The sequence below is a fragment of the Pristis pectinata genome, chromosome 6 (assembly GCF_009764475.1).
Source record: "Pristis pectinata isolate sPriPec2 chromosome 6, sPriPec2.1.pri, whole genome shotgun sequence".
Lineage (NCBI taxonomy): Eukaryota > Metazoa > Chordata > Chondrichthyes > Rhinopristiformes > Pristidae > Pristis > Pristis pectinata.
This window is the reverse complement of record NC_067410.1, coordinates 46,971,994-46,998,670: the sequence shown is the minus strand read 5'-3', so window position 1 is coordinate 46,998,670 and position 26,677 is coordinate 46,971,994. Positions and strand designations below refer to the sequence as shown.

The 26,677-nt window shown below is 44.9% G+C and overlaps 2 protein-coding genes across 2 annotated transcripts in view; one reads left to right on the top strand and one right to left on the bottom strand.

Annotated features, from left to right (window-relative positions):
• trh (thyrotropin-releasing hormone) overlaps window positions 1-15,959 on the top strand; it is a 41,504-nt gene extending 25,545 nt beyond the window's left edge. Inside the window, exon 4 of the mRNA XM_052017683.1 lies at window positions 15,886-15,959. Coding sequence (XP_051873643.1) covers window positions 15,886-15,959 — 74 coding nt within the window. The remainder of the gene's footprint in view (window positions 1-15,885) is intronic.
• A 705-nt stretch (window positions 15,960-16,664) lies between these two features.
• The window catches only part of grip2b (glutamate receptor interacting protein 2b), a 147,033-nt gene continuing 137,020 nt past the window's right edge, over window positions 16,665-26,677 (bottom strand). The window contains exons 22-24 of the mRNA XM_052017682.1: window positions 24,240-24,473; window positions 21,732-21,878; window positions 16,665-16,865 (exon numbers count right to left, since the gene is read on the bottom strand). Coding sequence (XP_051873642.1) covers window positions 16,665-16,865; window positions 21,732-21,878; window positions 24,240-24,473 — 582 coding nt within the window. The remainder of the gene's footprint in view (window positions 16,866-21,731; window positions 21,879-24,239; window positions 24,474-26,677) is intronic.

Sequence of the window (26,677 nt, the reverse complement as noted above, 5' to 3'; positions counted from 1 at the left end):
ACTTCTTTAACTATCCACCATCAGGAATAGGATGCTAATCTGTTGAACAAATGAAGCACATTCTTGTATCTCACAGCACATCCTCAAATCTCTGCTCTTATCCTTCAGCCTCATTCCCACATAAACATTGACCATCCAACTTCCCATTGTGGTCCTCTTCTCTTTTGTCACCTTTATCCTAAAAACACAATCACTGAAACAATTAGTGCCCTGGTTGCTGTGATTGCATTCTTTATTTCATTTGAGCTGTGGGTGGCACTAGGGAACCCATTCTTGTGAACCTGCTGGTGAATGTTGACCCTGAGCTGTTGCAACCAATCTGATGGTGAATGATAGAGAAATGGGAGGGAAGGGTCAACATTTGGGAGGGAAAGGTTAGATAGATAAGCGTGGGATAAAATGCCAGCACAACATTATGGGCTGAAGGGCCTGTACTGTGTTGTAGTGTTCTATGTTCTATGATGGTCATCAGGAGTTAAATCCAGTAATGATGAAAGAAGGGCGATTTTATTTCCACATCAGTGGCTTGGAAAGAAACATGCGGGTTGGTGACATTCTCAGGCATCCCCAGGAAACTCAGGCACTGAGCTCCTCCTGCAGCCATAGTACTCTACGTGACTGGTCTGGTTAAGTTTCTACAAAATGGTGACTCCATCCCAGGATGTCATGGTAAATCCATTGTAAGTCTAGGGTAGGTAACTTGCTGGAGATGGACATTGCCTGGCACCCAGCTGCCACAATTACTTGCCCCACTTATCAGCCCATGCCTAAATGTTTTCTGGGTCTTGCTGCGTGCAGGCATGTGTTGCTTCAATTGCTGAGGCGTTGTGAATGAAACTAAACATTGTAGGGAACATCCCTACTTCTTCCCTCACGGTGGAAGGAAGGTCATTGATGAAGCACTTGAAGACAGTTGGGCCCAGGACACTGTCCCGGGGAACTCCTGCAGTGATGTCAAACAGCATGGAAACAGGCCCTTTAGCCACTGTTTTAGTGTGACCAAGCCATTCTTGGTGATGGATGATGGTCCCCAATCTGAGTATACCAGGATGTTGCCTGGCATTTCATTTATGAGGAGAGACTGGGTCTTTTCTCCCTGGAGTGGAGGAGGTTTGGAGGAGATATGATTGAGAAAAATAAAATTATGAGGGATATAGATAGGGAACTTTTCCCCATATCAGAGGTAGATAAAACAAGAGCCACATGAATGATAGAAAAATAGAGGGATATGTGGGAGGGAAGGGTTAGATAGATCTTAGAGTAGGATAAAGTGTTGGCACAACATCGTGGGCTGAAGGGCCTATACTGTGCTGTAATGGCAGGCACGGTAGTGTAGCGGTTAGCGTAACACTTTATAGTGCCAGTGGCCCAGGTTCAATTCCGGCTGCTGTCTGTAAGGAGTTTGTACGTTCTCCCCATGTCTGCGTGGGTTTCCTCTGGTGCTCCAGTTTCCTCCCACATTCCAAAAACGTACAGATTAGGAAGTTGTGGGCATGCTATGTTGGCGCCAGAAGTGTGGCGACACTTGCGGGCTGCCCCCAGAACACTTGACACAAAAAGATGCATTTCACTGTGTGGTTTGATGTACATGTTACTAATAAAGATATCTTATCTTACGTTCTATGTTCTATATTCTATAGATTTAGGGTAAGGGGGAAGAGATTCAGAGAGGATCTGAGCAGGACCTTTTTACCCAGAGGGTGATGAGTACTTGGAATACACTGTCTGAGAGACTGATGGAAACAGCGTCACCAACAGCATTTAAGTAGTGTCTGGATGATCACTTGAATTGCCGAGGCATAGAAGGCTAAGGGCCAAGTGCTGGAAGATGGGATTAATACAGATGGTGCCCACTGGTCAGCAAGGGCATGTTGGGCTGAATGGCCTATTTCCATGCTGAATGACTTTAGGACTCTGCAATATGTGCCCTTGCTACCTCCACTGGTTCCTTCAAGTGCACTTCTGCATGGAGATTCATCTGGATGGTAAGTGATAATCAGGAGGTAGTTTCCTTGCCTATGTTTGACCTGATGGGGCCTTGAGCCAATGTTAGGACTTGCAGTACCATCGCCTCATCCCTGCAACCACTGTAGCATCACTTTGGCGACTTTCCCTGCTGGTAGGACAGTAATAGCCAGGATACAATGGTGGAGTCAGAGACATTGGCTGAAATAAATGATTTGGTGGGCATAAAAACAGAAAATACTGGAAACACTCAGCAGGTCAGGCAGCGTCTGCAGAAAGAGAAACAAAGTTGACGTTTCAGGTCTGGGACCCCTCATCAGAACTGAGAAAGAGAGAAAAAAGTGAGTTGAGGTAGCAAAGAAGGTCGGGAGGGGCAATGGGTGGAACATAGGGAATGTCAGTAATAGGGTGAATTAGCGTTGCCATTAAGGCCAACGTAGTGTGTTGCTGATGTTGTAAAGCCTGGGTAATGTTGTATATTCTGGACTAATGGGACAGACCCAGCTGGTCATAATGTACAAAGGAAAGAAAAAAGAGAAAGGGGAATGTGTGGCAAAAAGGCTGATCCTGATGTGTGTGTGTGTGTGTGTGTGTGTGTGTGTGTGTGTGTGTGTGTGTGTGTGTGTGTGTGTGTGTGTGTGAGAGAGAGAGAGAGAGAGAGAGAGAGAGTTGGAGAAATGGGCAATGAATTCTGCAGGCTGCAACATGCCCAGATAGAAGATGAGATGTTGTTCCTCAAGCTTCCATGGGGCCTCATAGTAACAACATGGGAGGCTGCAGACAGAGAGGTCAAAGTGGGATGGTGAATTAAAATGGCAGGCAGTAGGGAGCTCAGGGTCACTGATTTACGCGGGCCTTGGGATGTTGGGGAAAACTGACTGACCCCTGGAGCGTGTGCATGCACCATGCTGAAGATGTGGGGATGGCAGGTGGGCAGCAACATCCCAGGCAGAAAGGAAGTATTCATCTCTGGATCTATGTAGACTTCAACAGGATATGCTGGATGGAGTATAATGTCTTGCTCCATCCTTTTGCTTATGAGCTGTTAGGAGGGAAGGGTTAGATTGATCAAGGAGTAGGTTTACATAGATTGGCACAACATTGTGGGCTGAAGGGCCTATACTGTACTGTACTGTTCTATGTTCTATGTTATAGTTTATCAGCTGCCTGAGGAACAGTAGGTGTAAAATAACTTAGGTTATTTATCTATGTAGACTTCCAATAGGACATAGGACTTCCAATAACTTAGGTTATTTTGCAGAACAAAAGTGACTGCACCTAATCCATCATTCCTCTGGTGTTTGGGAGACACTCGTGGTGTGAATTGTGAGTTATAGGGCTCGTTTCTCATTTAATGAATGTATGATAAAATCAACAAACTATAAGTGAACCACCTTTGTTACTCTAAGACTTAACTGCTCTACTGATTGCTTGGAGGTCTCCCACTTCTTCAGTGACTTACCTGCCTATCTCCTAACTTGCACCATGCTCTGTCCACCCTTTGTCCCTTTTCAGATAACATGCATTGATTTAAAAATCCTTTCATGGTCTGAAGCTTCCATATTTCTGTAATCTCCTCTAGCCCATCACCCTCTAGGACCCCTGCACTTCTCATTTCTTTTATCTAATCACTTTTTGGGATCTGGGATTTGGGAGCTGTGAAGGTCAACATTTATTGCCTGTCCCTAACTGCCTTTGAGAAGATGATGGTGAGCATCCTCCTTGAACTGCTGCAGTTTCTAACACGGGGCAGTTAGTCATCGCTAGTCCACCAAACGCTAGTCATCAGTCCACCAATGATGCTGTGCTGTCATCTTGCCAAGTGCCAAGAGCCATGACTTACTCCTGTACCTTTCCTCCTCTCTTGGGATGCTCTAAAACCCATCACTTTGAACAGGAAAAAAGCAGAACATGGTGGAAGCACTCCGCTGGTCAGAGAAATAGTATGTTTCAGGTTGTGGACCCTTTGTCGGGATGTTCTGTTGAAAGGCCATCCACCTGAAATATTAACTCTCCACAGGTGTTGCCTGATCTGCTGACTGTTTACAGTGTTTTTCTGTTTTTATTTCAGATTTCCAGCATCTACAGTTCTTTGATTTTCACATTCACCACTTTTTGATCATCTGAATTAATATCTCTTTATGTTGTTAGTGTATAATTCTGGTTCATAATGTTCCTGTGAAAATCTTTAGAACCTTTCCACTACATGAAAGGCACTTCTTCAAGGCAAGTTGTTGTGCAGTGTTAAAGAGATCACTTAGGCTCCCCAAATCTGATCAAGAAGTGCTTCGAGTGATGGACTTGTACAGCATAGAAACAGGCCCTTTGACCCGCTGTGTCTATGCCGACCATTATGCCTATCCATTACTGATTCCACTTGCCTACATTAATTCCATATCTCTCTACGCCCTTCTCATTCAAGTACCTGTCAAGATGCCTCTTAAATGTTGTCACTGTTCCTGCCTTCACCACCTCCTCTGGCAGCTCATTCCAGGTACCAACTATTCTGTGTGAAAAATTTACCGCTTAGATCTTCTTTAGACCTCCTCACTCTCACCCTAAACCTATGCCCTCCACTTTTATACTCCCCTACTATGGGAAACAGATTCTGGCTATCCACCCTATCTGCACCTTTCATAATTTTATATATCTCTATGTCATCTCTCAGCTTCCTTTGGAAAACAGACACAGCATATCCCATCTCCCTGATAATTCAAGCTCTCCAATCCAGACAACATCCTTTGTGGATCTTTTCTGCACTCTCCCTGGCTTAATCACATCTATCCTGTAGAATGGCAACCAGAACTGCACACGGTACTCCGAGTGCAGCCTAACGTCATGCTACTGCATCAAGCATCAAAATAAACTAATAGGCCAGCCGCATGGTACAAATGGGTTCATTTTATCCCTTCTCATTACAATCAAAATTTTGTTCCAGAGCTGTTCTGCAATCATGTCTCAATGACCGGCCAGAATGAATATTTAACCAGTGTTAAAAATTTCACCAAGGAGACACGGCAATATCTGTTTGATTAGATTTACTCCAAGCTTTAAGTTCTTTAATCTAAAACTAATGAAGCGTGTTGCTTCTTCCATCAATCATCTTGGTCTGTAAACAGTTGTTGAATAGCAAACGGAAATTTTAGTCACTATTTCAGTTGATGAATAAATCAAAGAGCATCCATCAAACAAAAGAATGTGGGCTTTCTGCTTACTTTTGTGAACTGACGAATGTAATAAGGCCTTCACACTATGTGACTTGTTAGTCAGGCTGTTGTCTCTACACTAGCTCTGGGCCATCTGGAATCTGCAGGACTTATAAACTGCCAACCAACTCTGTTATATTCCACCTGTCAGCAGATATCCAGCAATACCCATCTCCATATTGCTGAAGAGGCTGGAATCTGCCAGAAACTTTCATTGACATAAACTCATTGTGCACAGCCACAGACACCTTGGCCCATTAAGTTTCTATTGATTATCAAGCATCCATCTACACTAATCCTACACTGATCCCATTTTATTTTCTCCACATTCTCATCAACTCCCTTCACATTAGAAGCAACTTATAGTGGCCAATTAACTGACCAACCCGCACGTTGGGAGCATCCAGAAGAAATCTTCCTGATCTTGGGGAAAAAATACAAACTCCACACAGAGAGGACCCGGGTTGCTGGAGCTGTGAAGCAGCAACTCTGCCACTGTGCCTCAGTGCCACACATGGTCTACACACTGTTCCAAACAATGTTTGAATGCCCAGAGTGTTAAACGCAATTGCATTCTGGTCACGTCCCTGCTGTGTGCTGCGTTCACAGGCTGCCTTCACTCAGCCGTCAACAGCACTGAAACAGTCCATTCGCCACAAATGGTGATTTCTACTGTTCCCTCAATGGGATCTGGGCATCATTATTGTCCCTGAGAGATGGTGGTGACCCGCTGTCATGAACCACTGATGTCTGCATAGTGAAGGGACTGCCACGATACAGAGAGTTCTATGATTTTGATTTAGCAGTGATAATGGAGCAGGGATCGATGCCTAATTTAGGATGGGGTGCGTTGCAGAGGATCTACGCAGGCAACAATTTCCTATCTGCTTGTTGCAGTGGGTGGGGGTGGGGTAGACCTGCTAAGCTTGTAAAAATCTGCCAAAAATCACAGCTTGTAAATGATATGCACTGGGGGGGGGGGTGGGGGGGGGGGAGAGAGAGAGGGAGAGGGAGAGATGGAGAGAGGGAGAGAATTTAAGATTGATGATGGATTGTTAATCAACTGGGTTGTCTTACACTCAGTGTTGTTGAGGTTCTTGAGTGCTGTCTGAGAATATTCCATCACCCTCCTGACCTGCACCTTCCACATGGAAGAAACGTTTTAGGGGCACAGGAGCTGATCACTGGCTGCAAGATACCAAGCCTCCAAATTGCTCCTGTGCTCACGATCTTATGGCTTGTCCAGATGGGTTTCTGCTCTACTGTAAACTGCCAGTATGTTGATACTGGGGCTTTAGCAACAGTAATGCCAGTGAATGTCAAGGAGAGGCAGTTCTTTTGATAAAAAAAAACAGGAATCTGAACCTCTAGCTTCCTCTAACTGATTCACTCTTTTTAAGAGCTTGTGGTATATATTGAGTGCATATATATATATATATATATATATATATATATATATATATATATATATATATATATATATATCTTTAATAATCATGTGTACCATGTGGTATGAATTTTGATGCATTGTTATTTCAACCACTGATGTTGGGTATTTTTATCTATTTTGGGAAATGGGTGGTAGACAGGAGCAGTTGGTGGAGCTGCTGCCTCACAGCTCCAGAGACCCAGGTTCGATCCTCACCTCGGCTGCTCTCCCCACCTTTGAGGACTTCTACAAGAGACAATGTCTCAGGAAGGCGAGATCCATCATTAAGGACCCCCACCATCCAGGCCGTGCCCTCTTCTCATTGCTGCCATCAGGCAGGAGATACAGGAGACTGAAGACCCACACCTCAAGGTTCAACAACAGCTTCTTCCCCACTGCTACCAGGTTCTTGAACCGACCTGAAAAGCCCCATTTCTACCTTGGACTATATTTTCCTCAACTTGCACTAATGTTGTTATATTTTTGTTTTGTTTTTGTTCTATATTTTGTTTTTGTTTATTTTGTTGTTGTTGTGAAAGAGAGTCAGGTCTGAAAAGGCAAGGACTCTGAACACAGTCTGGCATTAAATTATTTATTTACAAAAGACGAGTGGGGGAAAATGGTAACGGGAATAACACACACACACACACACACACACACACACACACACACACACACACAGAGTTTATAGCGAGTGCGGGAAAATCGCAATGGGGGTAAAATACACACACACCTTGACTCAGTACAGGCACAGCTCTACGCTACTAGGGACACTAACTAACATGCTCCCAACCCTTAAGCAGTGCACACCTCACCAATGATTTCTCCAGTGCCATTCCACAGTACTTGGCCTGGAGTGAAGCAGGGTGGCCCCTCAAAGGTTGCAAAGAGAAAGAGCCAAGCACATGTGGCACCCTTTATAATGCTGGAGGGCTGGGGGGTCCAGCCCAGGTAATTTACAAAGGTCAATGGCTCAGTGCCAGCAAGGACTAATTGATTACAAAGGCCAATGTCTGAAGGCCAAGTACAAAGGTACTTAAAGGGACCAATGGTCAGGTGTGCACTGACGGGTGGGGCCGGGCCGGGCCAAACCTTGATTGGCAGTGGTGTGTCTTCCGACCAGGAGAAATCATTTACTGGGTTTATCAGTATCAGGGTATCAGTATCAGGGACACATACTGTTGGATTGTTCCATCTAGTTTATTTTGGCTAAGAGAAACAAAATTGAGTAGAATTATGTTTAGCTGATTTTATGATTGAAGTAAATAATTAGCTATTTAATATTGTATAAATATAGTTATTGATAAAATAATTTTACATCTGCAAATATTATTATGAATTCTGTTACTTATTCAGGGAAAAAAAGTGTAAAATTCAGAGGTGAAAGTATACTGGTGCAGTGTGCAGTTAGAAAGTGGCTCACAATCTGTATGTGGGTTTTAGTGAGTGATATAGTGAGTGATGTTGGTGATATGGTTGCAGATGTAAACATTTAAGCTGCTTTCACCACTCTATGTACTGAGTGCGTATATACCTTTAAGAACTCTGCTAATATGTGGTGTACCTTCACTGCATCAGCCACTGCTGTTAGCTGACTGTTGGCCATTGGTAAAGACTGTTTTTCAGAAGCATGATCCTAGTTACTTGCCTCACTGAACAACAATGGACCCTAAAGAACCTACGAGCCATGGTCTCCATATTCCTCCCAGCAAAGTGTACTGATCTAGGCCGATGGTCCATTCCCACTTATTGCCCATTTGGGAGGTTTATTAAAGTTGTTTAGTATTTTTCACAATCTGCCTTGATGGTAATGAGCCCCTCTTTTGGTACCATTTGAAAATCTACTTATTTGGGAACTTTTTGCTCATACTTCCTGAAGCCTCCTTTATTAGCCACATTGTCCCATATTTGATTTAACCGGTACAGTCACACTGTCACACCTTGAATTTGACCAGTGCAGTCAGTCTGGAACACATTCAATTCAACCAGTATAATCATCTTGTCCCACATTCAGAATAACCTGTTCACAATCTGTTCCACCTGCACACTTAGATTGACTACATTGAACACAATTTTTACCTACAAACATATGATTAGGAGCAGGAGTCAGCTACTCGTCTCCTCAAGCCTGTTCTGCCACTTAGTAAGATCATGATAACTCTGTAACCTCAACTCCACATTCCCATTTACTCCCAGTAACCTTCTCCCCTTGAATCCACCTACTTCTGCCTTAAAACTCTGTTTCCATTGCCCTTTGAGGACATGAATTCCAAAGATCCAGAACATTCTGAGAGAAAACATTTCACGTCACACTGTCCTACTTTCAGTTCAGACTGTACAGTCACGAGTCAACCTGTGCAGTCACCTTATCCAACATTCAGTCCAACAGTCACATTCATTCACTTCAACCTGTACAGTCACAATGTCTACAATGTCAGTTCAATCCACACAGACACACTGACCACATTCTGTTCAAGCTATGTACAGGCAGAATGTCCCACATTCATTTTACAGTCGCACTGTCTCTTGAATTTTGTTCAACCTATACATGTGCTCGATCCTGTATTTCATCCACCCTGTAGACATTTTTAAACTTTTTCTAATTTTTTGTGGTACCAGTTTGATTACAAATATTCTATAACCATATCTTTCTTGTTAATCTCTCTTAATCTTAATCTCTCTTGTTTCTTCATAACCACTCCTGCTTTTTGCTCCTCAGTACCTGATTTGGAATTTACTTTCCAGCGTTCTATCCCCCTCTCCCCTTAATCACATTAATGTGCTATCTATTGCCATAGTTACTCGATTTGTCAGAATTTTGTCACAGCCCAGATTAACTGGATCCCATACCAGTACAAACACGACAGGCCAAATGGCCTGCTTTTGCTTTGTAACGTTCTATGAATTCCAACACTTTCTGTTTATATTTCAAGTTTTGCCTTGTGTATAATTTACTCCCTACCAACTACAGTGCTGATCTTTATTTAGTTGATTTATAGCACAGATTATTAATAGGAGATTTCCAGCCCATAGTTATTTGATCTGACTGTATGGAGACGTTGTTTCATCCTGTGAAATTTGAAGAGCACCTGTGGAACTGCTGATGAAAGTTTCATTTATAATGTGGCAGCCTGTTCAAGGGCCCTTAATGTCAAACAACTGAGCCGGATTTATTTCTTGGTGCGAATCATAAATCAAATGACATTATCTTGAAGTTCACCCCGACTGATGATGTTGAATGCACTGTACAGTGTACCACCAGTTGTACTCTGGCTCTGAGAGTCATTCCATTGAAGTCCATTCACTGATGTGACTGTTTAGCACATTGAGGTGCCACTGAGCTGTGATGAATTTCTGGGCACTTCCATTTTATAAGCACCACTCATGTCCTCCGAACTTGTCAAAAAGATTTGCATGCGATGAGGTTTTTTTGAACTGCAAGTTGTTGCAATCTAGAACATAGAACAATACAGCACTGGAACAGGCCCTTCGGCCCACAACGTCTGTGCCAAACATGATACAAAGTAAGCGAATCCCTTCTGCCTGCACGTGATTCATTTCCCTCTATTCCCTGCATATTTATGTGCTTATCTAAAAGCCTTTTAAATGCCACTATTGTATCTGCTTCCACCACCACCTATGGCAATGCGTTCCAGGCACCTACTACACCCTGTAAAAAAAACTTTCCCCCTCTCATTTTAAAGCCGTGCCCTCTAGTATTTGGCATTTCCACCCTGGGAAAAAGATTCAGACTGTCCGCTCTATCTATGCCTCTTATAATTTTACAAACTTTGATCAGGTCTTCCCTCAGCCTCTGAGGCTCCAGAGAAAACATACCTAGTTTGTCGAACCTCTTATAATAGCCCATACCCTCTAAACCAGGCAACCCCCTGGTGAACCTCTTCTGCACCTTCTCCAAAGGCTCCACATCCTTCCTGTAATGTGGAGACCATAGGCAGGCAAATTGGTCATGGGAAGATCTCACACCAACTGAGCCTAGTTCAACAACAGCCAAATAACCTGCCTTGGGGATGTTGACAAGGATAATGATTGTTGTGCAGAATCCTGGGGTGAACTCTGAAGTGAGCTGCTCCTTGTTGAAAAGACGCACAACATCATTTACATCCCCTGAGAGATGTGAGTTAAGCACAAGTGTAAAATCTAATTTTGTTTTCATATTCCCAAATTATGGAATCGTAGAATAGTAAAGAGTAGAAGCTGTTCTTTGGCCCATCATACCTTTGGCTCTCCTTTCAGTCCCAGCTGTCCAGTGATCCCATAGACCCATGTTCCCCCATTCGGCCCATCCTGTCAATGCTGGCTATCCACAGTAAATAAAAAGCAAAAGACAACTGCAGATGCTGCAAATCTGAAATATAGAACATAGTACAGCACAGGAAAAGGCCCTTCAGCCCACCATGTCTGTGCTATTTATGATGCTAACCCCAGTAACCCATCTGCCTTGCACATGGTCTATATCCTTTCTACCCTCTGTTCATGTGTCTGTCCAAATGCATCTTAAATGTTACTATTGTATCTGCTTCCACCATCTCCCCTGGTAGTGTGCTCCAAGTACCTACCAGTCTCTGTGTAAAACATTTGCCACACACCTCCTTTAAACTTTCCCCCTCCCACCTTAAACTTATGCCCTCTAGTATTTGACACTTTCAGCCTGGGAAAACATTCTCACAAATAAAAACAGAATGCTGGAAATACAGAGGCAGCATTTGTGGAGATAATGTTTTAGGTCAATGACCGTCTCTCTCCACACATACTTCCCAATCTGCTGCGTATTTCCAGAATTTCTTTCCACCCCCATTTATTCTGACCTCCATTCAGTCCATAAGGGAAGCCCTGAGCTTCCAGGTGCCTGTCACTTTAATCCTTGATTCCACTCTCACTCTGATTCCATCTTGAAGCTCACCAAACTGCTTTACAAATTCCCCGCAGCTGTCAATCATAAGAAAGTAATGATGAAAGATCACAGCAGTAACAACTCAGTATGCATATTAAAATAATGTTTTTATTGATTATTGAAAACAAAGCCGGTAGTACATGGCTCAGCAGTTTTTGCTGCTGCCTCACAGCTCCAGTGATGCCAGTTTGATCCTGACCTCAGGTGCTGGTTGTGTGCAGTTTGCACGTTCTCCCTGTGACTGTGTGGGTTTCCTCTGGGTGCTCCAGTTTCTTCTACATCTCGTGAGAGTTGGCAGGTTAACTGGTTGTGTAATTTGCCCAGAGTTAGGTTAGTGGAATTAAAGGTGAGTTGATGGGCATGTGAGTTAGAAAGAGAGAGGGGGGGGGGAAGAGAAAGAAAGAAAGAGGGGGGGAAGAGAAAGAAAGAGAGAGAGAGAGGGAAGAGAAAGAAAGAGAGAGAGAGAGGGAAGAGAAAGAAAGAGAGAGGGGGGAAGAGAAAGAAAGAGAGAGAGAGAGGGGGGAAGAAAGAGAGAAAGAGAGGGGGGAAGAGAAGAGAGAGAGAGAGAGAGGGAGAGTGAGCGAGCAAGCTAAAGTTGCTGAAGTACAGGGGAGAGGGGAGTGGAGTAATGGGATAGAGGTCTCCTAGGAGCTGGTGGCCTGAAAGGCTTTTTTTATAGATAAAATGAGGTAGAAATGAGCAATTAGCCATTAAAAAAAGGATTTTAAGTTTTTTTTAAAAAAAGGGCCAATGACTTTCAGGGAGCTTATTCTGCATCATGCCTGCAGGGAGGTGAATTGCCCAGTGATCAGATGATCTTCCAGATGTTCACTCCACTAAAATCACTGGAATGGAATTCCAATGGGTTTGACAACAGCTGGTCACTCCACTCCATTGGATTACCATCCAGGGTGGGAAGACTACATGTAGGATGTGGAATTTGTCACCGAATGAAAAACATGTCTGGTGGATTTAACAGCTCTTTTTACTTTACATTTCCTTATGACAAAGAAGGCCATTTTAAGTCTCTGCTGGCTCTCAGACCAATCCTAGCAATCCCATTCCTCCACTTATTTCCCATTCACACTCCCCTGACCATCAATTACATCCTGATTCCCCTGCCATCCAACTATGGGCAATTTACAGCAGCCAGTTGTCTTACAAACGAGCACATCCTTGGGATGTGGGAGGAAACCGGAGCAACCAGAGGAAACCTACAGAGGGAACGTGCAGACTCCACACCGGTGAAGGTCAGGATCAAACCAGGGTCGATGGAGAAGTGAGGCAGCAGCTTCAATAATTACAACAATAGGTTGCCCTTAATGCTGCCCCTGTCAGTGGTGGAAAGTAACTGATATTGAATGGATGACATTAAATGGACTCGTTGGATGAAGTGCATACCCACCTTCAGAGTTAGGAGATTACGATGTAAAATAAAAAGAGCAAGTCCTTGCCACATGGACTGTTCCTGTGGTTGGCAATCACTACAACCTGTGTGGTGACACAAGAGACTGCAAATGTTGCAATCTCAAGCAAAAAGCAAACTGCTGGAGGAACTCAGTGGGTTGAGCAGCATCCTTGGAGGCAAAGGGATGGTCGACGTTTGGGGTTGGAACCCTGCAGCAGGTCTGAGAGTGTTGAGGCAAGTTAGCTGGTCATGGAGTTATACAGCACGGAAACCGGCCCTTCAGCCCAACTCATCCACGCCAACCACGTTACCTACCTTAGCTCGTCCTATTTGCCTGTGTTTGGCCCATATTCCTCTGAACCTTTCCCATTCATGAACCTGTCCAAATGTTTTTTTAAATGTAATTGTACCCACTTCCTCTGGCGGCTCATGCCATATACCCACCACCCTCTGTGTGAAAAAGTTGCCCCTCACGTCCCCTTTAAATTTCTCCCCTCTCACCTTAAACCTATGGCCTCTGGTTTTAGAATCCCTACCCTGGAAAAAAAGACTATAGCCAGTCACCTTATCTATGACCTTCATGATTTCATAAACCTCTATAAGGTCACCCCTCAGCCTCCTTCGCTCCAGGGAAACGTCCCAGCCTGTCCAATCTCTCCTTATAACTCAAACCCTCTAGACCTGCTAACGTCCTTGTGAATCTTTTCTGCGCACTCTTCAGCTTAATGACATCCTTCCTACAGCTGGGTGACCAGAGCAGCACACAACACTCCAAGTGCGGACTCACCGGCACCTTGTACAGTTGCGACATGATGTCCCAATGAAGGAGTGAGCTGAGTATAAAGATGTGAGGAGGGGTGAGGTAACGGCTGGTGGGTGGTAGTTGGAACCGTATGAGGTTGGGGAGGATGGGCAGATGGAGCCAGGTGGAGGGAGGGGAGAGTGAATGTAGAGGTAGAGGCTGGAAGCTGATGTGGGACCAGATAGGGGACGGGTGATGGGCAAATGAAGCGGGGAAGGACGATGGGCAGTTGAAGTCAGATGGGGAAGACGACCCTGGTGATCACAACACTGTATGCGGTGATCACTGTCCTGTGTGCATACTGTCTTTTCCTGCGTCTGCCCTGTTTATAGGAACTGGAGCAATGTGCTCTGAACAAAAACCTCCACATCCTAAACTGAACAACCTCCATCATTTTTTATTGCAATACAAAAACCTCTTCATTGCAATTCCTTTCATACAGAAATATATTAACAATATATCCCACTGGGGACCAAAAGATTTAAGTCTGTCACGTTGTGCTATAACAAGCGATTAAGAAAAATTCATAGAAAAATAATATTGAGGGCATACAGCATAAACCATTCAATATTACACATTTAAAAATACAAGTTTAGGGATGCATCAGTTCCAAAGGCATTAATAGGTACTGTTGCCCTAAACAGAGCAGGGTACATTTTAAAGCCTTTTTAATTTTTTTTATATAGTTTCTGTCAATATTATTGGTGATTAACATCAAGAAGGTTTTTTTTCTCCCCCAGTAATAATTTGGGTTTTGAACAACATCGTATGGCACACTGTTATCGGGCAGAGATGGTACCAAAGGACATTTTGAATAAAGAGACTCTGACATTGTGGTGAAAGGGCTGCTGATCTGTACTGGACTAACAAGGAGAACAGGCTATGATGTAAGTAAGTGGTGGGGTGAGTTTGCTGATGAACATAAAACACATATCTTGACACTTTTCCCTCTCTCTCTGCCCAGACGTTCTTCTAAGGTTTCTGATTCCTGTGTGTGACAAGAACAAACACTACAGAGGGTTTAACAGCCCATCTCACCTGCACTCTCCTGCAAGTATGGCCTGAGAGTGAAAAGCAATGGATTTCCCCTGCAGAGGTTGCTGAGGTCAATTGTAGCAATACTTCTAATGGAGAACGCAAGAACACAAGAAAATAGGAGCAGAAGTAGGCCAATCGGCTCCTCCAGCCTGTCCTGCCATTCAGTATGATCATGGCTCATCTACCCCAGGCCTCCACTCCTCTTTTGTATCAGTTCCACATAGCCCTCAGTTCCCCGATCTTTCAAAAAAATTATCTATCCTCCAATGATTTGGCCTCCACAATCCTCTGGGGTAGAGGATTCTGCAGATTCGACACCATCTGCAGAAGAAATTCCTACACACCCCAATTTGATCACCCCAAGGGGTCAGAGAGTGTTCAAGGGAAGTGGAGGGGATGCTTGAGCAAGTGAATGGTCAGCTCTATGGCTAGGGCGATCAATATTGTTCTACGTCACCGACTCAACAACCCATTCACAATAGACTTGCCAAATGTTGATCATTTAGTTTGGTAATAGCTCATGGAACAAGGGTTGAAATTGGTTTGGAGTAGGAGAGGGGCTTTGTCCAGGGTTTGACCCTTCTAATAATCATCTGGTGGACACGCCCTTTACCCCACCTCACCCACTATTCCTACTGAGCACATTCAAGTGTGAAGATTTAACAGTTCCCAAGTGCAGACCAGGCAATGGGCCCACAACATGGAATCTGGGTCTCCAGCAAGACTTGGCAGCTTTGGGAGAGCGAGAGAGAAAGGCAGTGCAGCCACAGTGAACCAAGGTGGCACCCACTGACTATCAGAGTTACACCTAGTGCCATGCTTTCACCACTAAAGGACGGTGTCGAGATGATTCTAGTAGTTAATGGCTTTCAATTAGTTATAGAAGTGCAATTTCCTTTTTTTTAAAAACAAATGGCTGACACAAACGATGCATGATTTAACATGTAAGAACACATACAAACGAACTCAGCACATCAGCCTCACAGTGTGAAGCTTGGCCTCTCTGAGTGCATTAATTGTGCTTCAACTTCGTTCAGTCTAAAGGGAGTTCCCATTCAGATTGTCTCTTGTGCCTTTTTCCTACCTTCCTCCTGACTGGTGATTCCCTGCCCATTCTGTCAGGCAACCCAGAATCAGAGAAGGGCGAGTTCTCACCGACCTCTGTGAACAAGAAGCTGGGTCGGATATGGCTTTGACCCCTTTCCAGATATCGCTGGGCTCTTGGGGGCTAATGGCTCAGCATGGTTAGCATTCTGAAGCTAAGAACATTAACAACCGGTTCAGTTAAAATCAATGCTCCATTACCACCCTCCCTGAGAACTGATGACAGGCCCTAGTCTGGTGACCCAGCCCCACACTAAGCCTCGATCTCTAGCTGATGTACTTAAATATCCAGCCAGTGTTTCTTTAAAAAATAAACATTCAAAGACTAAGGGGAAAAAGATATTTTCAAATAAACTAATCTAACTGAAGGTTTAACCTTTCTATTATTGCCGACCTGTTGTAGGGTAAGAGAGAGCTCCGCCAACTCCAGTCGGACATGGGTCTTGGAGGATCTATCAGAGGACCTCTTGCCCCAATCACTGCATCCAGTCAAACAGCCTTCTTCCCCACCTCCGATATTCTGCTAACAAGGAAACGGTTGTATAAGTGCCTCACTGACTGATCTCCTGGGTCTTCTGGAGAGGTTAAGCCCGGGATGGTTTGTCCTCCCGAGGGAGGATAGCGATCACTGTTGGAGAGGCTCCACTCTTCCCATACGGAGCAGTTCACCTGTGACTGGGATTAGGGAGCGCTATGTGACAGCTGTCAGGTACCGTGTGATTGGAAAGGTTGGTAGCACCATTGGAAATTATCTCACAGCTGGGGTGGGGGGGGGGGGATGGCTCTCTCGCTCCCGCTCACAGTGTCCGCGTGTTCTTGTTCTCCTTGCGCTGTAGCAGACGGCGGGCGTTCCGCGAGCCCTCACTGTCTTCTGACCTGCTGCGCACCGTCATGGCCAGGGGGTTGCGGCTGACCACCAGGTCTAGTCGACCACCAGACTCTGAGATGAGTGGTGCCATCAGGCCACTGTCGAAGTCTCCTGTCTGGATCTGGTTCACCTGTTGGCGGAAGAAGAGAAGATATCACTGGGCTCCCTCCCCATCCCTGGTCAAACCTTTCCAAAGCTGTGGGTTGGGTTTTATGAGGAGTTGGCAAGAGGGCAAACCAAGGCAAAGGTTAATTGGTAAATAGGTTTATTATTGTCACATGTACCAAGGTACAGTGAAAAACTTTGTTTTGCACGTCATCCAGATGGATCATTGCATCACATCAGTGCATTGAGGTAGTACAAGGGAAAAGCAATAAAAGAACGCAGAGTAATGTGTTACAGTTACAAGTGCAGTGCAGGCAGGCAATAAGGTGTAAGGCCATAACGAGGTAGATTGTGAGATTGAGACTCCATCTTATTGTACAAGGGGACCGTTCAAGTTTTATAACAGCGGGACAAAAGCTGTCCTTGAGGCTGGTGGTACATGCTTTCAGGTTTTTGTATCTTCTGCCCGATGCGAGGGGGGATAACAGAGAATGTCCAAGGCAGGAAGGGTCCGTGATTATGTTGGCTGCTTTACCGAGGCAGCGAGAAGTGCGGACAAGGTTACAGTATCTGGAAGGAAGCAGTTTGCCCCAGCATGTCTACACCAGTTCTGTGAAAGAGCTACAAACAATCTGCTGGAGGAGCTCAGCAGGTCGAGCAGCGACATTTAGGGTTGAAACCCTCCATCAGGATTCAATTCCTTTCCGCTGCACAGATTCTGCTGAACTCCTCCAGCAGATTGTGTGTTGCTCCAGATTCCAGTGTCTGCAGTCTCTTATGTCTCCTCTGTGAAAAGTCTGCTTGTTGATGACCCACTTCCTTCACCCTTCCCTATCCTTACAAATGTTTTTATTCCCCAAGCATTCATCCAATCACCTTTTGAAAATCATCTTTGAATCTGTTTCCAACATCCTTTCAGGCAGTGCATCCATTTACCTAAGAACATGCTCTGTAAGAATAATGCCCCTGCTCTCTTTTCCAGTTCTACGGCCAAGTTCCCTCTGGTTGTTGACCTTCCTGCCAGTAAATGCAGCTTCTTCCTATTCAGTTTACCAACTGTCTCATATTTAATAACTCCATTCAATTTGACTAAAACAAATAATCTCAGCCTGGTATGGAAACTGTTCAGCTCTGGACTGACAGAACCTGCAGAGTGGTGAACACAGCCCAGTCCACCACAGGCTCATCAAGTCTTTCATCCACCCAGTGCATCTTCATGATGCACTGCTTCAGGAAGGCTAACAGTATGGTCAAGGATGACTGCCACCCTGGCTATTCCCTTTCCTCTCTTCTACCTACTGGGAGAAGATACAGGAGCTTGAAAGCCCAGACGACCAGACTCAAGAACAGCTTCTTCCCCACTGCTCTCAGACTTCTGGACCATTCAGCTCTTTCACATCCCCTTCCTGGTGGTGCTGCCACATTCTCAGACTCTTAATTCTACCTCTCTCAATTATTCCGTCATTGTCACGAGCATTTCCTTTTGCACTGCTTCAGATTGCACTACTATCTTTGCATCATTCTGCTGTTCTGCACTCATCACTGTATTGTTGTATTTATTCTTATTATGTTTACTGTGAGTTTCATTGCACCCTGGTGTATATGACAATAAACTAATCTGAATCTGAATCTAGTATACGTTTAAGACTCTGAACCCTAAAACTCTGATAGCAATAAATGCTGACATTATATTCAGTAAAGGAAACTGTTACCTGGTCAATATTTAGACTGCCAGCATTGTTGTGTGAGGTCCCTACTTCCTCCCTAGAGTGTTGTATCTCAATCCATTTCAAATGCTTGTCTACTGAATCCTTTGAAGAATCTCAAGCCTCTTGCACCATGCAGGACAATGCACTCCCTCTGGTGCAGTAAATACTTAATGCAGTTCGCCTAACATCTGCAGGATCTAACATCAGGTTGCAAAAGGTTGCACTTGCTAGACTACCTGTGACAGCACAGTTGGACAGGGTGGAGTAGAAGGTATTTGTACGCTGGCCTTCATTGGTCAGGACATTGAGTATAGGAGTTGGGATGTTATGTTGCAGTTGTACAAGATGTTGGTGAGGCTGCACCTGGAGTATCGAGTACAGTTCTGGTCACCCTGCCATGGGAAAGATGCCATTAAGCCAGAAAGAGTGTAGAGAAGATTTACAATAATGTTGCCAGGACTTGGGCCTTAGTTATAGGGGGAGGTTGGGCAGGCTAAGACTTTATTCCTTGGAGTGTTTGAGACTGAGGGGTGATCCTATAGAGGTCTATAAAATCATGAGGGGCATAGATCGGGTGAATGCACACAGTCTTTTTCCCAGGGAAAGGGAATCAAAAACCAGAGAACATAGGTTTAAGGTGAGAAGGGAAAGATTTAAAAGGGACCTGAGGGGCAACTTCACCCAGAGGGTGGTGAGCATATGGAACAGACTGCCAGAGAAAGTGGATGAGGCAGGCACAATAACAACATTTGGACTGGTACACGGATAGGAAAGGTTTAGAGGGATATGGGCCAAACACTGGCAAATGGGACTAGCTTGGATGGGCATCTTGGTCGGCATGGACCAGTTGGGCCAAAGGGCCTGTGGCCGTGCTGTATAACCCTATGACTCTACCTCCTGGCTCTGTGAGCACTATTACAGAGGAGGGCAAGAACAGCAACACCACGGGAACACCACCATCCTCTCTTGCACACCAACCAGGTTTGGACAACTGTTGCTGGCGTCAGACCCTTGGACTCCCTATCTGATAATGTCATGGGAGCTACCAGACTGCAGTGGTTCAGAGAGAAGACTCACCACGACCTTCTCAAGGAAAACCAGGGATAAGCAATAAATCCTGAGCTTGCCCACATCCTCTGGACTAATCCAGAGGAATGGTTTCCTTCATTCGCACTCTTCTCTGCTAGCCCCCGGAAGGAGGGGTTTGTGGTAACTGTAACATTCCTTCCGGTGCAGTGCAGTGGCCCACGAAGTCTGGTTGATCCTGAACCATTACCAACCAATGTGACCCAAGGCAACACAGGCAGCAAACCACCCAGAAGGTAGGTCAGGCAGCAGCTGTGGAGGGAAATGGACAGTCGATGTTTCGGGTTGAGAACCTTCATCTGGCCTGCAAGAGCAGAGGGGAGACAGCCAGTATGAAGAGGTGAGGGGGAGGGGTGGAGCAAGAGCTGGCAGGTGGTAGGTGGATCCAGGTGAGGAGGGGTTGATTGGCAGATGGAGGAGGGAAAGGTGGAGATAGTGACAGAGGCTGGGAGGAGGTAGGTGGAGGCAACAAAGGGCTGCAGATGATGGTATCTGCTGGGGGAGGAAGGTGGAGCATGGAACCAATTAAGGGAGAGGGGGGAGAGAACGCAGTGGGAGGAGTGTGTGGGTGATGGGCAGACGGAGTTGATGAAGGAGGGAAAATAAACTAGGTGATAGGGGGCTGTGGGGGTGATCGGGTGTGTGTAGGAGGACCCATGTAGATCAAAGACTGTTCCCTTCAGCAGTTAAGTCTATATCAAGGGAGCACAACTTTAGCATTAAAGGCTGTTTAGGATGAGTTAGAATCTACTCTTCACACCAAATGTAGCAGAGATCTGGAGCTCTCCCCCAGAGGTTAGGCTCATTGGGAACCTTCAGACCGAGACTCATGGATATTTGTTTGCCAAAGATATGAATGGAACCAATGGTCAGAGTCCAGGTACAGAGTAGTGATCATCAGACCGAGTGGTGGAACCAGCTCAAAGGGGTGAATAAACTCTTCCTGCCCCCGAGCTGTGGTGTTTTCTCAGGAGGTGAGGCTATTTGGCCCATTGAATACATGCTAATGCTCTGTGGAGCATCCCTGTCTCTTTCTCCTAGCCTGTCCCAGCTTTATTCCCTCAGAAAATCTAATCTCCTTCTGAAACCATTGTTCATCTCCCTTCCACCATCCCTGTAAGAAGCAAGCCATGGTGGAAAAAATGCTCCGCCCAACATATCAACCGATCTATATCCTTCTGTCCCATTTCACAACCTTCTTCAATATCCACCAGATTTTGGTGTCTGAAAATCTGAAAATTTACGAATCAGTCCACCTACAATCTCATCCAAATCATTTATATTTAGGACAAACAGCAATAGTCCCAGCATCCATCCCTGCGGTACATCACTGGTTACAGATTTCCAGTCAGAAAAACACCCCTCATATACTACCCTCTGCCTCCTTTCACCAAGCCAATTTTGGATCCATTTTGCCAATGTACCTTAGCCCACTTTGCCCTAATCTTCTGGACCAGCCTACTAGAGTAATACAGCATGAAGACAGGTCCTTTGGCCCAATGTATCCATGTCAACAAGATACCCATCTAAACTAATCTCACTTACCTGGTTTGGGCCTTATTCCTCTAAATCTTTCTAATCCACATTGCTGTCCAAGTGTATTTTAAATATTGTTATTGTACCTGCCTCAACCACTCCCTCTGGTAGTTCATTCCATAAATGCACCACTCTGCATGAAGAGGGTCCTACAGAGTCCTACTATGAAGGACATTGCTGAAGCCCATGTATACCATGTCTAGTGCACTGCCTTCATCAATTTTCTTAGCTATCTTAAATATAAATTAACAGCACCTCCAACTCCTGCAACCTCTACCAGCAAGAAAGACAAGGGCAGTGGGTACAAGGGAACACCACCACATGCAGATTCCCTGCAAGTTGCAGACCATCCTCATTTGCCAATACTTCATTGTTGTTGAGTCTAACTCCTGGAACTCCCTCTCCAAGAGCACTGTGGGAGCACCTTCACTGGCAGGAGTACTGTAGTACAAGAAGGCAGCTCACCACCACCTTCACTGGGGCAACTAGGGATGGGCAATAAATACCAGTCTCCCAAGATGATGCACAGGTCCCTTAAAACAAAAATGCTTCTATCGTACCTGTAATATCCGGTCATAGGGTTGGAGCCCACTGCCATCAGCGGGACCACTTGGCCGTATCAAGTTGACGTAAACCCCTTTCTCCAGAAGGCCATCAGAAATACTGAAACCAAATTCTTCATTCTCGGATTGTTTATGGATTGTAATCTGAGAAAACAGTGTTGCTTCTTAAAGAAGATTTTTTTTTAAAAGCAAACCAAATTTATTGAACCCTTTACAATAGTAAATGGCTTATAACAGTTTCTGTAACTATAACTAATAACTATTTCTTTACACTAAACAATGCGGAGTATGGGCAGCACAGTGGTGCAGCTGGTCGAGCCACTCTCCACAGCCCCAGGGTCCTGGGTTCAATCCTGTCCTTGGGCAGTGTGTGTGTGGAGTTTGCACATGCTCTCTGTGACCGTGTGGGTTTCCTCTGGGTGCTCCGGTTTCCTCCAACATCCCAAAGACTTGTGGATTGGTAGGTTGATTGGCCGCTGTAAGCTGCTCCTAGTGTGTAGGTAAGTGGTAGAATCTGGGGCGAAGTTGTTAGGAAAGTGGTGAGAATAAAATGGGATTAGTGTAGGTTTAGTGTAAATGGGTGTCTGTTGGTCAGCTTGAAGTTGGTGGGCTGAAAGACCCTGCTGGATGAGTTTATGGACAGGGAACGCACACCCAGACTGAAGGAAGCTAGGTTTTAGGTCTAGCGTCAGGTTTGACTTCACAGAGAGAGGGGTAAACACTCTGGGGAGAATCGAGGCAGTGATAAACCCTGGACTCATTTGACACAGCTGATTGTAACAATGGGTGAGTGTAGGGATGCCTTGGATGGAAGGATTAAATATGTTCAATGGCCTTCCATCGTGTACTCCATAGATGCGTTCTATCTGCCATTCTGCACATTTTGGAAGGAATTGATAAACTTTTGTATCTTTTGTTGGGTGAAAATAATCAGGAGCCCGTCTGGATATATTTTCATCATCGATGCAATGAGGTAACTCTTCAGTATAACTTTTTGTCAAAGTACATTCTTTGCACTCAAATTGTAAGGTTGTCCTTAAATTTTCACCAAGGTAGGAGATCAGCCGGATCTTGTTAAATGGTGACGCTTACACTGTCCTCTGCTGCCACCTGGTGTTGCAGGCTGCAACTGCATGCTGACTCCTCTGTAATTACACAAGAGCGCTGATTCGTTTCCCCATGTTTCTGCAAGGAGCTTCCAGCATTTGTCCAGAAAGGTGCTTAGAAAGTTTAACAGCCCTGATGTTGCCCCCTGTGCTTTTCCACTTGACCAATCATGCAGCAGGAGCTTACTAGAATTCCTCAGTACTTAGATTGGGGAAACTCTGTTCTGTTTCCTGTATAGTCATAGGTCTATGTACTTGAAGGGAGGTTGTAAGGCTGCAAGGTTTGTTGCATATTTAATTATTTTTATTGGCTTTAATGTTTTTGATTATTTGAACCAAGAGCATTATAACAACTCAGCAGTCTGCGGGGAAGTGCCAGGTAGGCTTCCAGTGTATTTCACAGTTCCAGCATTCTCTTTTGTCTTCCCTCTGTCTCTCTCCTTCAGACAGATCAGCTGCGACTAACAAGCTCCACCACCCTCTATCAGCCAGCACCACCATGTGCATCATTCATTTCTCCTGATCTCCAACCATCCCCATGCAGGGTCATCAGTCTGAAACATCAGCACTGGTTTCTCTTCTCTACAGATGCTGCCTGCCTGCTGGGTACTTCCAACATTCTCTGATTTTATTTGTTTGACAGCCCCTCCCAAACCTGTCACCTCTGTCACCTCGAAGGATAAATAAAGGCAATGCCAGCCCCTGCAACTTCTGCAGGTCACAAACCTCACTGACTTGGAAATGGATCCCTGTTCCTGCATTGTTGCTGAATTAAACCCTGGAACTACAAATCCCATCGCACTATATGTGCGCACATATGAGTATGTGCATGTGCCCATGTTGATGTCTGTGTGTGTGCGTATCCCTGTGTGTATGCATGTGCGTCTGTATGTGCATGTATCTGCTTGTGTGTGTGCATGTGTGTCTGTGTGTGCACGTCTGTTTGCCATGCTTGTCCTCTGCTGCCACCTGGTGTTGCAGGCTGCAACTGCATGCTGACTCCTCTGTAATTACACAAGAGCGCATGTATCTGCTTGTGTGTGTGCATGTGTGTCTGTGTGTGCACGTCTGTTTGTCATGCTTGTCATACAATCCCTCCATGTATCCGGCATCCTCTCATGAATCCCTGTCTGTTGAGCAAGGTATTCAGGGTGACTTCCCTGTGCAGCCAGTAATAACTTGGCATTTCCACCAGTAAGTAACGGTTTAGGTTTTTCCTCCCTTCACTGCTCAAGGGTGGGATTCATTCTCTCCACCTGTTCAATGACCTTGGTGAATTCATGAGTCTTTCACCAACGTCCCACACTCTCCCTCTGCAGTCTAATCCTTGCTCAGTCTGCCACAATACTATCAGGCAGGAAGTTCCAGGGATTGCTCGATGCCAATGATGGAGACTCACCTTGTGCAATTCCACAGGACTGGGTGACGTTATTTCTTTAATCTCCTCTTTGATCTTCTTCAGTTCCAATATCTTGTCCTTTGCCAGTGCGGGTGCCCCGGGCAATTCTGTCTGGCCCTCATTGCACTTCAGAGACCCCTCACCCTGCAGCGTCCCCAGGCCAGAGCAGTCTGCGGATTGTGACAGGTGCCCTTCGATTCCCAAAGTCAGCTCGGTTCCAGACATTATGGAAGCCTGCAGAGAGACAGAGTTGTAGCAGGTTTGACAACATGGGAAACACGGCAGCACATGCAGGTCCCTGAGCCTCTCAAACCCATTCAATCAGATCACAGCTGGTCTGGGAACCCGCTCCATTTATCTTTGCTTCATATCTGCTACCAGCCATAATCTGTCTAAAATCTAGTGATCCAGTTCCCTCTCCGCCACCTCACCCCTGTGTTCTTCCAGGCACAGAGCTCTCAGTTTACTTTGCCCATTTTATGAAGGTCCTTTCATTACCTGACTAGCCTAGCTCCAACTAAGTTCACATCCTTTAGTTCTACACCCATCTATCAGTAGAACTTGTTTCTCTCTATCTATCATAGAGCAGTAGAGTATACTACTGACATCAGGTTCTTGAACCAACCCGAAAGACCCTAACTCTACCTTGGACCATATTTCCCTCAAATTGCACTAATGTTGTTACATTATTTTTGTTTATTGTCTCTTGTATGTTATGTATTATTTTATTTTTTATGTGATTTACGTTTGTCATTTTTGTTGCATTATAGGATGAATGCACACAGTCTTCTTCCCAGGGTTGGAGAATCAGGAACTAGAGGGTATCGGCTTAAGGTGAGAGGGGAAAGATTTAATAGGAACCTGAGGGGAAACCTTTTCACACTGAGGCTGGTACGTTTATGGAACGAGCTGCCTCAGGAAGTGGTTGAGGCAAAAAGCTCATTTTCATGGCATTTGTATCCTGGGTATGTACGCCCATGACAATAAACTTGAATTTGAACCATCTTATCAAGCTCTTTAATCATCTTAAAGACTTAGTTCGTGAGCTTACCTACATCAATACATTTTTGGAGAAGGTAATGCTAGATCTTCACTGTTTTTGGCAAAACCAAATGGGTGGTTGATGCTTGACATGTTTCTGATCTGTGTCCATGATTCTATGACACGTCCTCATTTCACTTCCAAGCAACGTGCACTAATTTTCTCTCATTGCGGCCATCTGTATTTGGACAGGACCCCAGGCAAGCAGCCTGACAGGAACACGTTTGGACAGGAGGAGAATGAAGTACTTTGCTCCAAATCTAAGACGTTGTACAAGATGTTGGGGAGGCTACACTTGGAGTATTGTGTTCAATTTTGGTTAGCCTGCTATAGGAAAGAAGCCATTTGGTTGGAAAGAATGCAGAAAAGATTTAAAAGGACGTCACCAGGACTCGAGGGACTGGGTTATAGGGAGAGGTTGGGCAGGCTAGGACTTTATTAACTGGAGTGTAGGAGACTGAGAGGTGATCTTATAGAGGTATATAAAGTTATGAGGGGCATAGATAGGGTGAATGCACTCAGTCTTTTTCCCAGGGTTGAAGAATAAAGAACTAGAGGGCATAGATTTAAAGTGAGAGGGGTAAGATTTAATAGGAACCTGAGGGACAACTTTTTCCACGCAAAAGTTTATAGAACGAGCTGCTAGGTGAATTGGTTGAGACAGGTACAGTAACAACATTTAAAAGACATTTGGACAGGTACTGGCATAAGAAAGGTTTAGAAGGATATGGGCAAATGGGATTAACTTAGATATGCATCGGTTTGCATGGACAAGTTGGGCTGACTTTATGACTTTTAGCTGATAAATATGCATTGATAAAAAGATAGAGGCAAGGGAATTTTTAACGGTCTCTATTCGGAAGGTTTGTAACATCCACAGTATTTACCATTTGGAGGATATTCAGGGTCATGATCAGTGCATCCATTGGTGAGTAATGCTAATGTACAAACAAGCCAATCATTCATAAATAAAAGCATAATGGGGTCTTTTTGTCAATACTGCATCATTCATTGACTTCACTGTAGCTGGCTGTATCACATTACCTGGAAGCTGGTTGTTGCACGGACTATATGTTATGGCCTTGAAATCGGTGTTGATACATGCAAACAGATGTCAAGGGTAAAGGAGGACAGGGGCATTAGTGCACAGCTGAAGATAAGTGCAGAAGGGAGGGCTTCAGCTTTTCTAACCCTAACTCGAATACTTCTTGAGGCATTGGGGCCAGTCCTGAGGCAGGAGGGACTTGTTCAAGATATACGGTTGCATCTTAATAGGACTAGAATCACAGTCCCACTGGATGGTGGGGATTGGGGTGGGTGGGGAGGTCTTTGAATTGATTAGGCAGTGGGATGGGAACTAGCAAGATGCAATGTAAATGAAAAATAAGGAGCACAGA